At 44.7% G+C, this 12216-nt stretch overlaps 2 protein-coding genes across 6 annotated transcripts in view; one reads left to right on the top strand and one right to left on the bottom strand.

The window, feature by feature from the left end:
- Positions 1-10205, top strand: part of ZMYM4 (zinc finger MYM-type containing 4) — a 165916-nt gene extending 155711 nt beyond the window's left edge. The window contains exon 32 of the transcript XR_009344962.1: positions 10008-10205. The gene's annotated coding sequence lies outside the window, so the exon portion shown is untranslated. The remainder of the gene's footprint in view (positions 1-10007) is intronic.
- A 56-nt stretch (positions 10206-10261) lies between these two features.
- Positions 10262-12216, bottom strand: part of KIAA0319L (KIAA0319 like) — a 90977-nt gene continuing 89022 nt past the window's right edge. For all 5 annotated transcript variants that reach the window (XM_059134859.1, XM_059134860.1, XM_059134858.1 and 2 more), the window contains one exon: positions 10262-11492. In XM_059134859.1, the coding sequence (XP_058990842.1) occupies positions 11305-11492 (188 nt within the window). In that variant the 3' untranslated portion in view covers positions 10262-11304. The remainder of the gene's footprint in view (positions 11493-12216) is intronic.

Consider the following 12216-nt stretch of genomic DNA (forward strand, 5'->3'; position numbering starts at 1 on the left):
CATTATACTCTAGCTCTACCCATGTTGCAAATGGCAGGACTTCATTTGTTTTCATGGCTGGGTAATACTCCATTCATCTATCTGTGGGCACTTAGGCTACTTCTGTAGCTTGGCTATTGCAAATAATGCTGCATTAAACATAGGCGTTCATGTAATCTCTTGGAATTAGTGTTTTTGTATTTTGGGGGTAAATATCCAGTAGTGTTATTACTGGATCGCTTTGCATTTCCACCAGCAGTGTAAGAATTTTCCTTTTTCTCCACATCATCACCAACTCTTGTGTTTTTGATTTTAGCCTTTCTGACAGATGTAAAGTGATATCTCATTATAGTTTTGATTTGCATTTCCCTGATTATGAGTGCTGTTGAACATATTTTCATGTGTCTCTTGGCCACCTGTATTTCTTCTTTGGAGAAATGCCTTTTTCTGTTTTCTGCCCATTTTTTAACTGGATTATTTTATCTTATCAGTTTATAGATTTTGGATACTAACCCTTTATTGCTTGCAGATATCTTCTTCCACTTAGAGGTTGTCTTTTAGTTTCATTGTTTGGTGTACAGAAGCTTTTTATTTTTATGTTAATTCCAGTAGTTTGCTTTTGCTTTTACTTCCCTTGCCTCAGAAGACATATCTAGAAAAATGTTGTTATGGCCTCTGTCAGAGAAATTACTCTTTGTGGTTTGCCCAAGGATTTTTATGGTTTTAGGACTCACATTTAGGTCTTTAATCCATTTTGAGTGTTTTTGTATATGATGAAAAGAGTGGCCCAAAGTTGTCCAGTTTCATTCTTTTGTATGTTACTGTCCAGTTTTCCCAATACCATTTGTTGTAGATACTGTCATTTTACCACTCTATATTCATTCCTCTTTTGTTAAAGATTAATTAATACTTGTGGGTTTATTTCTGGTTTTCTGTTCTGTTCTGTTGACCTATATGTTTATTTTTATGCCACTGCCATTCTGTTTTAATTCCTACAACTTTGTAGTATAACTGAAATTTGGAATCATGATACCTAGTTTTTTCTTTTTCATTTTTTAAAAAGGATTTTACTTATTTATTGAAGAGAGCATGAAAGTGAGAGAGATCACAAAGGCAGAGGGAGAAGCCAACTCACTGCTGAGCAGAGAGCCTGATGTGGGACTCAATTTGAGGATTCTGAGATCATGACCTGAGCCGAAGGCAGACACTGAACTGACTGAGCCACCAGATGCTCCTCTTTTTCATTTTGAGCATTGCTTTTGCTGTTTGAGGTTTTATGGTCCCATACAAATTTTAGGATTGTTCTAATTCTGTGAAAAATGCTATTGGTATTTTGATTCAGATTACATTAAATCTGTAGATTGCTTTGGGTAGTATAGCAATTTTAACAATACTTGTGCTTTCAGTCCATGAGCACAGAATGTCTTTCCTTCTTCACATCACCTTGAATTTCTTTTTTTTTTTTTTTTTTTTTTTTTTTAAAGATTTTATTTATTTATTTGACAGAGAGAAATTACAAGTAAGCAGAGAGGCAGGCAGAGAGAGGAGGAAGCAGGCTCCCTGCTGAGCAGAGAGCCCGATGCGGGACTCGATCCCAGGACCCTGAGATCATGACCTGAGCCGAAGGCAGCGGCTTAACCCACTGAGCCACCCAGGCGCCCTCACCTTGAATTTCTTTACCAGTGTCTCAAAGTTTTCAAAGTACAGGTCTTTCACCTCTTTGGTTAAGTTTATTTCTAGATATTTTATTGGTTTTGGTGAAATTGAAGATGTGATTATTTTCTTAATTTCACTTTTTGCTGCTTCATTATTAGTATATAGGAATGCAACAGATTTCTAGACATCAATTTTTTTTTTTTTTTTTTTTTTTAAAGATTTTATTTATTTATTCGACAGAGAGAGATCACAGGTAGATAGAGAGGCAGGCAGAGAGAGAGGAGGAAGCAGGCTCCCTGCTGAGCAGAAAGCCCGATGCGGGACTCGATCCCAGGACCCCGAGACCATGGCCTGAGCCGAAGGCAGCGGCTTAACCCACTGAGCCACCCAGGCGCCCCTAGACATCAATTTTATATCCTGCAACTTCACTGAATTCATTTGTCAGTTCGAGTAGTTTTGGGTAGTCTTTAGGGTTTTCTGTATATAATATACTGAGTTTTACTTCTTCCTTACCAATCTGGATGCCTTTTATTTTTTTTATGTTGTCTAATTGCTGTGGCTAGGACTTCAAGTGCTGTGCTGAATAAAAGTGGTAAAGAGCGGATGTCCTTACCTTGTTCCTGGCCTTAGGAGAAAAACTCCTACTTGATGGTTTTTCACCATCAAGTATAATGTTAGCTGTGGGTTTTCGTATAAAGACTTTATTATGTTGAGGTGCATTCCCTCTAGGCCTACTTTGCAGATGGATTTTTATCATGAATGGATATTGTACTTCGTTGAATGTTTTTTCTGCATCTGTTGAAATCATCATCTAATTTTTATCCTTTCTCTTATTGAAAATAGTCATACTGCTTGGTGAATATTGAACCACTGTTGCATCCCAGGAATAAATCCTACTTGATCGTGATGTATTTATGTTTTTTTTAATGTATTATAGGATTCCATGTACTAATACTTTGTTGCAGATTTCTGTATCTGTATTCATGAGAGATGTTGGCTTGTAGTTCTCTTTGTTTATGGTGTCTTCATCTGGTTTTGGTATCGGGGTCATTCAAAACCACTGTTTCCTTGTTCATTTTCTATGTGGATGATATGTCCCATCCACTTAAGAGGGGTGTGAAAGTCCCCTCCTATTATTATACTATTATCAGTAATGTCCTTTATGTTTGTTATTAACTGTTTTATGAGTGCTCCCATCTTGTGTGCGTAAATATTTACAATTATTATACCCTCTTGTTTGCTTGTCCCCTTTATTTTTATATAGTGTCCTTAGTCTCGTCTCTTTTCAACAGTCTTTGTTTTAAAGTCTGTTTTGTCTGATACAAATATTGCTACTTCAGCTTTCTTTTGACATCCATTTACATGATAAATGTTTCTCCCCTCTCCTTACGTTATCTTTTTAGGTCTAAAACGAGTCGCTTACAGGTATCATATAGGTGGGCCTTTGATCCATTGTGTTACTCTGTCTTTTGATTGAAGCATTTAGTCTACTTACAGTTGAAGTAGTTATGGATAGGTGTTCATTGCCATTTGTTACTTGTTTTGTAGTTGTTTCTATAGATTTTTCTCTGATTCTTTCTTTTGCTCTCATGATCTGTTGGCTTTCTTTAGTGATATACTTGGATTTGTTTCTCTTGATTCTTTGCATATCTTTGCATATCTATTACTGGTTTTTCATTTCTGGTTATCATTAGGTTTGGCTGTAACATCTTCTATATATTGTAGTCTATATTAAGTTGATGTCGCTTAGATTTGAACCTGTTCTTTATTCCACTCCTCCCTGTGTTTTGGTATATGTTGTCATTTGCATCCTTTTATTTTATTAATCTTTGACTTATTTTTATAGAAATACTTACTTTTACTTTTTGTGGTTTTGTGGGTTTTTTTTAATACTCCACTTAGGGTCTTTCCACTTAGAGCCCCCCCTTTTTTTAAAAAAAAAAAAAATATATTTATTTATTTATTTATTTTTAGAAGATTTTATTTATTTATTTGGCAGAGATTACGAGTAGGCAGAGAGGCAGGCAGAGAGAGAGAGGAAGGGGAACAGACTCCCTGCTGAGCAGAGAGCCTGATGTGGGGCTTGATCCCAGGACCCTGACATCATGACCTGAGCCAAAGGCAGAGGTTTAACCACTGAGCCACCCAGGCGCCCCTAGAGTCCCCTTTAATACTAACTTCTTTTAGGGTTCATTTAGTGGTCATGAACTCCTTTAGTTTTTGTTTGAGAAACAGTCTCTCTCCTATTTTGAATGATAACCTTACTGGATAGAGTAATTCTTGGCTGTAGATTTTCCCTTTCAGCACTTCGAATCTATCAAACCATTCCCTTCTGGCCCTCAGGATTTCTGCTGAAAAAACCTGATAACCTCTGGAGTTTACCTTATATGTAACTGTGGTCTTTTCTCTTGCTACTTCTAATTTTTTTTTCTTTAGTAGTATTTCTTGTCATTTTTAAAAAGGTTTTATTTATTGGAGAGAGAAAGGGGGAGAAAGAGTGCACAAGCAGGGGCAGAGAGAGAAGCAGGCTCCCTGGGAGCCTGATGTGGAGCTCAATCCCAGAACCCTGAGATCATGACCTGAGCCAGAGGCAGAAGCTTATCTGACTGAGCCAACCAGGCACCCCTATTCTTTGCCATTTTTACTTATTTATTTATTTATTTATTTAAAAGATTTTATTTGACAGACAGAGAGGGCACACAAGCAGTGGGAGAGGGAGGGGGAGAAGCAGGCTTTCTGACAAGCAGGGAGCCCAATGTGGGGCTTGACCCCAGGATCATGACCTGAGCCGAAGGCAGATGCTGAACCGACTGAGCCACTTATATGCCCTTCTTTGCCATTTTAATTAGTGTGTTTCTTGGTGTGGACCTCCTCAGGTTAAAGTTTTAGGGGTGTCTCTGGTAGCCTCCTGGATCTGTTTCCCTCTGCAGATTAGGGAAGTTTTCAGCTCTTATGTCTTCAAATAAATTTTTTGCCTCCTCTTCTCTGTCTTCTGAGATGCTCTGTGTTCTTGGTGTCCGGTTCTTTTTGTTTCTGTGTTAAGGGTCTCATTGATATCATCCACTCTTATGTTCATTGAGTATCTTTATGAACATTGCTATAAATTCTCTATCAGGCATATTACTTATATACATTTTACTTCGGTCTCTTGCTGTGGTTTAGTCCTGTTCTTGAGTTGGGACATATTTTTCTGTCTTCTCATTTCGTAACTTTGTGTGTCTGTTTCTGTGCATTAGGAAGGTTAACTACTCTTGCTTTTAACAGTAATAGCGTTATGAAGAAGAGGTCCCTTAGTGCCCTGAAGTTCAGAGTGCTATGTTCCCTGCTCCCCAGGGCCCAGCACTTCAGGGAGTATCTCTTCTGTGTGTTGTATGTGTTTTGCTGTTGAGTCTGGCCTCTTTTTCCTTACTCCAGCTGCATGCGGAAGTTCTTTTTGACCATTGTGGGCAGTGTTTGATCCCCAGCAGGGGTGGGGCACATTGAAACAAGGTATGTGGTGGTCTGCTTGGGAAAAGAGGCCAGATGCCTCCTCCCTCCCCATCCTGCCACCCCAGAGGTCCCATAAAACAGGAGTCAGGAGATACTCCGGCAAGGTTTGCACTGGTCTTTTGGAGTGGGGCTAGAACCACCAAGACTTAATGGTGAGTGTCACTGAGAAGAGCAGATCCGCAGAAGTGAGGAGGGATGGAGATTGTTGGTGCAAGGAATTTAAATAAAGTATCAGGGCAGGATCCTTGCTGGTTGGGTTTATGTTGGGGTGTGAGGGAAGGAAATGGTGACTGCCAGCTTCTTTGTTCCTGGAGGCATCTTTCTGTGATCCCTGTTCTTCCAGGCCCTGCTCTAAGATTAGTAAATCACTCACCCTCCCATCTCCACCTGGTGTTTTTTTGAAACTGCTCCTTCCATGCTGTTTTTGCACAGGCTGTGCTATCTCTTTAAGGGTGGGGACTTTGCTTTCTAAGGCCCTGCAGCCAGGCTTTCCTAAGAGCTGAGCATGCAGAGTTTTAAAATCCTAGGCTGGTGCCTGGGTGGCTCAGTGGGTTAAGCGTCTGCCTTCGGCTCAGGTCATGATCTCAGGGTCTTGGGATCGAGCCCCGCATAGGGCTCTCTGCTCAGCAGGGAGCCTGATTCCCTGCCTCCCCACCTGTCTCTGCCCGCTTATGATCTCTGTCAAATAAATAAAATCTTAAAAAAAAAAAAAAAAAATCCTAGGCTTTAAATCCCTCTGGTTGTGAGAACTCACAAAATTCTGCCCCTGTTGCTTTCAAAGGCAAATATTACAGAGATTCATCCTCCCTGATCATGGGCTGCCTGATGTGAGTCTTTTCACCACCCCGCCCCACCCCTTCTCTGCACTACTGGCTTCCTTCTTCAGTGTGGCCCCTTCTCTTCCTTTAGTTGTGGAGTTTGTTCTGCCAGGCTTTGGATCATTTTTCTGTGTTATTTATATTGATATGAGTGTTTTGCCTCTGTGGGAGGAGGCAAGTTTAGGGTCCTCCTACTCCGCCATCTTCCCAACTGACCTATTTCTGCTGGTATTTCAGAGCTTAGGTACTGTACTCTGTTTCCCCCTTGCTTTCCATGGAGTAGCAATGGAAAATTTTCTTCTACCTGTTTAAAAGTAGTAATATATTCCCGTTTATTTTTATTGATTTTACTGAATACTAATCATTTCTGTTTACCACCCCCCTCCCCCAATTGGCGTAACTACCATCTAAATCTTCCCAGTAAGACTATTAAACTCTTAGGTTCCTTTGGACTTCCCAACTGTATCAAGTTGGTACTCTTTGGAGTTTTGATTTTAGATTATTGATATACTTCATTTTGTGTTCCATTGGCCCAGGCTGTTGCAGATTACAGACTTTGACAGAGTATTTTATTTGCTCATTTTTACTTCCTATAGCTCTTCTCATGTCTAAATTTATTTTTCATACTTTACTGCTTCTTCCAAGAGTATTTTTAAAATGGATCTTTTGTGAAAAATTCTGAAGCTTTGTATTCCTGAGAGTTTGGGGTTTTTTTGTGTTTCTTGTTTTTTGTTTTAAGTAAACTTTGCCCCCATTGTGGGGCTTGAACTCACAGCCCCAAGACTGAGTCACATGCTCCACTGACTGAGCCAGCCAGGTGCCCTGAGAATATTTTTTATTACATTCTCATGCTTAAATGAGTTTGTCTTGATAGGAATTTTGAGTTCAAAGTTTCTTTTCCTTTAGCTTTTTGGAAATGTGATTCTTTGTCTCTCACTTAAGGATACTGTTAAGAGACCTGATGTCAGTCTGGTTCTTTTCTCTTTGTAATTGATCTGCCATTTCTCTTGGGATCTTTTAGAGTTTTTGCTTTTCTTAGATGGTCTTAAATATCTTTTACTATAGTGTTTCTGTTTGTACATTTCCCTACCTTTTCATCCATGAATTCTTTCATTGTTAATTATGGTCAGTTTGTCATATCTTCAGATATTTCCTCTTGCACTTTTCCCCCTTTCTTCAAGGACTCCCATTTACTCAGATGTTGGCACTACTACTCTGCCCCTGCTGTGCAGAGAGCCAGTGGTGATCCCAGGACCCTGGACCTGAGCCGAAGGCAGAGGCTTTAACCCACTGAGCCACCCAGGCGCCCCTCCAGTGTGGTTCTTATTCCTGTTTCATATGGCTAATATTTCCCTCTACATTTATTTTGCTTTATTTTCAGTTCCTTGCCAGTGTGTATGTTTAGTTTGCTGTCTTTGGGGGCTAAGGATTTTACTCCTCAGGCAGCATCTGGTTACTTTGACCTATAAGCTTGTCATGTTCCTTCACAGCACCAGTTCCTGTCTGGTGACATTTACTGATGAAAGGCCAGGGCCAGGGGCCAGGTCTATCCTGTCCAAGCCAGCTTAAGCAGGGGAAAGTAATGACCTCCGGATACCTCATAGTCACTGTTGACCACTCCCTCCAGTAGGTGTTCAAAGCTTTACCTTCAGATCCTTAGGAAGAAGCAGCAACTTCCCAGCTGTCATCTACCAGCCCTGGGGCTTTGGAGAAGGTTTTTTAATCCCAAGAGTAGCCTAGCCCATCCCTTTCTTTTCAAGATTTTATTTGTCAGAGATAGAAGGGACCACAAGCAGGGGAAGCAGCAGGCTCCTCACCGAGCAAGGAGCCCAATGCAGGACTCCATCCCAGGACCCTGGGATCACCAGCTGAGCCTTCCAGGCATCACAAGCCCATCCTTTTTCATCCCAGCAGAGCTCTTGGGCTGCCCTAATAGTGTCCCACTGACAGCAGGGACGTATGTGACTGACGATCCCATGTACAGCAAAGGCAGACAATGTCACTGTCACTGATGCCCTACTTCCCAGTTTATGATGACTTTCAGTCTCCTATGGGTTTTTACAGGATTTGGGAGGGATTTTTGGTAGATTCTGGGGAAGGGAGCCACTTCGTTGTCTTAATAGGAGCCAAAACCCGTAGTATAGCTTACTATCTCTCTCTCTCTCTCTCTCACACACACACACACACAAACACACAGTCTTTCAGTTATATTTTAGGTGTCTCTCTTACATAGTTTTACAAATATATTCAATCTATTAACTTCTGTTTGGAAGTGATGGTGGTGGTGGTTTTAATACCCAGTTTGATAGCTTTTGCCCATTTAAGTGTCACATTTTTAATGCTTTTTCCCCCTTCTTTCCTGTATTTAGTTTCATTGATTGATGTATTCTTTTTTTTTTTTTTTAAGATTTTATTTATTTATTTGACAGACAGAGATCACAAGCAGGCAGAGAGGCAGGCAGAGAGAGAGGAGGAAGCAGGCTCCCTGCTGAGCAGAGAGCCCGATGCGGGGCTCGATCCCAGGACCCTGGGATCATGACCTGAGCCGAAGGCAGAGGCTTTAACCCACTGAGCCACCCAGGCACCCCTGATTGATGTATTCTTAATTTGTTTTTCTCCCCTTGTCTGGTGTAGATGTTACATATTCTAGTTCCCAGTGGCTTTCTCAATACTTAAAACATGAATACATGACTTAAACTCTAAAGCTAATCATCATTTTTTACTGTCCTACTATGGAAGGATCTTAGCTTACTTTAATTTCAGTCATTACTTGATCCCCAGCCCATTTTTTGTTACTGTTCATATTTTAATTCCTTCTCTTTATTCTACTCCCTAAGTAATATTACTAGGAACTTAGTGGGTTGTGTCCTTCTCAGGTGTCAGCTCAGATCAGCAGTGATGAGATCTGCCTTCTTTTCCCTTGTTCGGCTGCCATTTCCCTTTGAGGAACCACGTCTCACCCACCCTCTGTGTTCCACTGTGAAGTGTGGACCAGCCACTGTGCTGGGGACTAGCAACAGGACAATGAGTAAGAGGACATGGGTGCTTTTGTAATGCTGAAAGGGTATTTCAGTGCTCCTGAGCTGGAGGCAAATGGAGGATAGCAGCATCAGTTCCTGGATTTTGCCCTTTTTATTTATTCAGCTCTGAGACGGAGGCATATCCTCAGTGAGCTGTGGCTGAGGTTAGTTAGATATAGAAATGATACTCACCTGCCAGAACAGGAAAAGTCTACAAAGCCAGTAAGTGGTCAGATCCTGTAGTTCCTTCCTGAATTCTTTACAGCTTTTCTGTCACACTCAGCTCCCCAGGTCCTGGTCACCTGCCCCTCTGCCTCCTCCCGTGTAGCCTGACCTGCACAACTGAGGAAGCCCATACACCCAGCCTGGAGCAGTTTGAGCTTTGGCTTCTCCGATGACCTCCGACCACCTTCAGGATGGGACACTTGTTGCCTCTGTTGATGCTGCACTATATATTGTGCCTTTAGACCCACTGGTTCTCTCAAGTGTGGTCCCTGGACCAGCAGCAGAGAATCCCTTGGGAACCTGGTAGAAAGGCACATTCTCTTCTACCGCAGACCTTCTCAGTCAGAAATTCTGCAGTTGGGGCCCCACAGTGTCAAGCCTCCCAGGGAATTTTGATGGAGACCAAATAGACTCTGCAGGGCCCGAGTTCCAATTCTGTCATTTATTGTATGTGGACTGAGTTACTTCTTGCTATGCCTCAGTTTCTGAATCTGGAAAAACAGAGCCAATACTGCCCACCCCCAGTGGGTTTTTATACACAGGGCTTTGGGTACAGTATGAATGCCACTGTCCCCTCTCCTCCCTTCCCTGGGAGTCCCAAAACTGTACACCAATCCTCCTCCCCAGCCCCCATGCTGTGCAGGCTGCTCCACGAACATTGCAGTGTTCCAGGGGCACGAGGCTGCCCTTACTGCTTTGGAAATCCTAAAGGGAAGTGCAGGGGCCCAGCAATCTCAAATCTACACTCTGTGCATCACAACACTTTGAATCCCCTGCTTGGCCAAGAGGGTGGGGGAATGAATCATTTTTGTGTTAACAGAAGGTACGGAGAAGAGGACAGAAAGCCTGCCTCCCGGAGAGCTAGAGAGGAGCAGCTAGCCGGCAGGGGGCCAGGAGCGTGCACTCCTCCGCCCAGCCAGCAGCAGCTGAGGCAGAATTCCAGCACCATCGGCCATACGCACTGATGATGCCAGGCCTGCAGCCTGCCTCCTGGAAGCCACTGCATCACCGGGATGCGCAGATGACTGGACCCATGGTACAGGTCAGCGACGCAGCACACCTGGCAGGCACACATACAATTAAATAGCATGTTTAATCATCTCACAACAGACAGTAGTGTAAACTAAGTTTCTTTCCAAAAAGTCACTCCCCCGAAGCTCCCGTTCCTCAACACTCAGAACATGGCTGAGGAACCGGTGACAGGGCCCGAGGGGTTCAGGAAGTCTCTGTTCCAAGGAGCTAAAAGTCTGTCCAGGTCAAGGTTGCCTTGCAGGTAGCCGAGAGCCCTATGAGGAGCTGATGCGCGCACATTCTGACACACACATGCAAGGGACACACGGAGAAGACGTCGGTGGACACAGAGGACCCGCGGTGGGGCAGTCACACACATGCACTCATGCCGTCACCTTCCAGTCAGCATGTGACTGTCTCCTGCTGGCTCAGGGTGGGGGGGGCCTGAGCCCTGAAGCGCTGGTCAGGAGGAAGGGACACGTCTGTGGCCCGCCCCCTGTCTGACACAACAGTGCAGCCAGAGGGGTCCCTCCCCATTCCTGAAACAGTCCTCCCGGAATCTCGGCCGGACACCGGCATCAGTGGTGAGGACGGGGTTACCACTTCCTCCGGACCTAGCAAAGGGGTGCGTTCTGTCCCAAAGAAGGAAACAAAGAACATGCCCACAGGCAGGCCTGGGAGCTGGAGGCTGGGAATGCTTGGTTCTACAGCCAGGTGTTGGGGGCACAGCCCGGCCTCCCTGTGCAGGCACCCTGGGAGCAGCAACACTCCGGGCAGGGAGCAGGAGAGGAGGCTGGGAGCTGCCTGGATGGCCCTTGGAGCAGGGGAGGGGTTTGCGAGAAAGGAGGCCCTGAGGTGAGGAGGTTGGGGTGGAGGTGGGGCTACCAGAAGGGTTTAAAGAGGAAACCTCTTCGTTCACAGCTTCATTCAGGGTTCCTGGAGAATGTCTCTGGATTCAAGTACCAGCAGCTCTGGTGGAGGGGATTAGGGTGGAGTGACCAGCAGACGCTGGAAGAACAGCTGCCCACACGTGGGAGGTCTGAGGACCAGCCCGGCAATGCTCTGGACCCTGGCACTGCCCACCCCTGAGGAAGCAGACCAGGTGGCTACAAGATTTCCTCCCGTGGGCTCCTGGCCTTGAGTGGGGTCTGCCCATTGGGCACAGAGCCATTCTGACCATGCAGGAGTTTGCCCTTCTCTCGGTCTGGCCACGTGAAGATGGCATCATCGCTGTCCAGCTCCGACTCAGAGCGCATCAGGCTGCTGCTCAGCATTGGGCCTTTCTGTTTGCTGCCTGCAAGAAACCGAATCCAGGGTCAGAAGCACACACCTTCCTCGGCTTTAGCCAGGCCCTTGTACCCTTCTCCCAGCCTGAAGAGAAGCAGAGGGACAGGGAACGTCCCCGCTGTCTGTCCAGGCTGTGAGGGGCTCCCTGAGTCCTTGTCCCAGTCCTAATTAGCTGGAGCAGTTCCTTCAGGAAAGTCACACAGTAGATGGGACCAACAGACCTGGGGCGCAGTGTGGGTTCCTGACCTCCAGTATCTGTTAGCTCCGCTTACTGCCACCCAACAGTGTTCTCCTCGTTGAAATGTGGAATGTTTTATCATCTCACCTCATGAACAGGATGGAATTCCCACAGGAGGCAGGAAAACACAACAAGAGGTTAGCTCTAGAGGAGGAACTTTTCACCGTGTCCTGGCTCAGCATGGATGGCAAAGGGCCTGCCCGAGTTCTCCACACTGAGGAAGGATACAGCCTCATGCCCCAGAGGGGTTTGCTCCGGCTCCATGGCGTGCGTATGGGAGGCGGAGAGCAGGGAGAACAGGCCCCTGCCTCCGAGAGGTCGCTCCTACTGGGAGCGCCTGACCGGAGTACCAGGGCTCCCAGACACAGTCCCAAGCCATCAGTTCATCCGAACGCACAAACAAGGACCCATAAGGAACACCCGAGGTCAGAAAAGATGCTTGAGATTCTGCAAACCATTGGAGTCACCTTCATTCTGTGTCATCCCTGAGGCT

This window comes from Mustela lutreola, chromosome 10 (genome assembly GCF_030435805.1).
Source record: "Mustela lutreola isolate mMusLut2 chromosome 10, mMusLut2.pri, whole genome shotgun sequence".
Lineage (NCBI taxonomy): Eukaryota > Metazoa > Chordata > Mammalia > Carnivora > Mustelidae > Mustela > Mustela lutreola.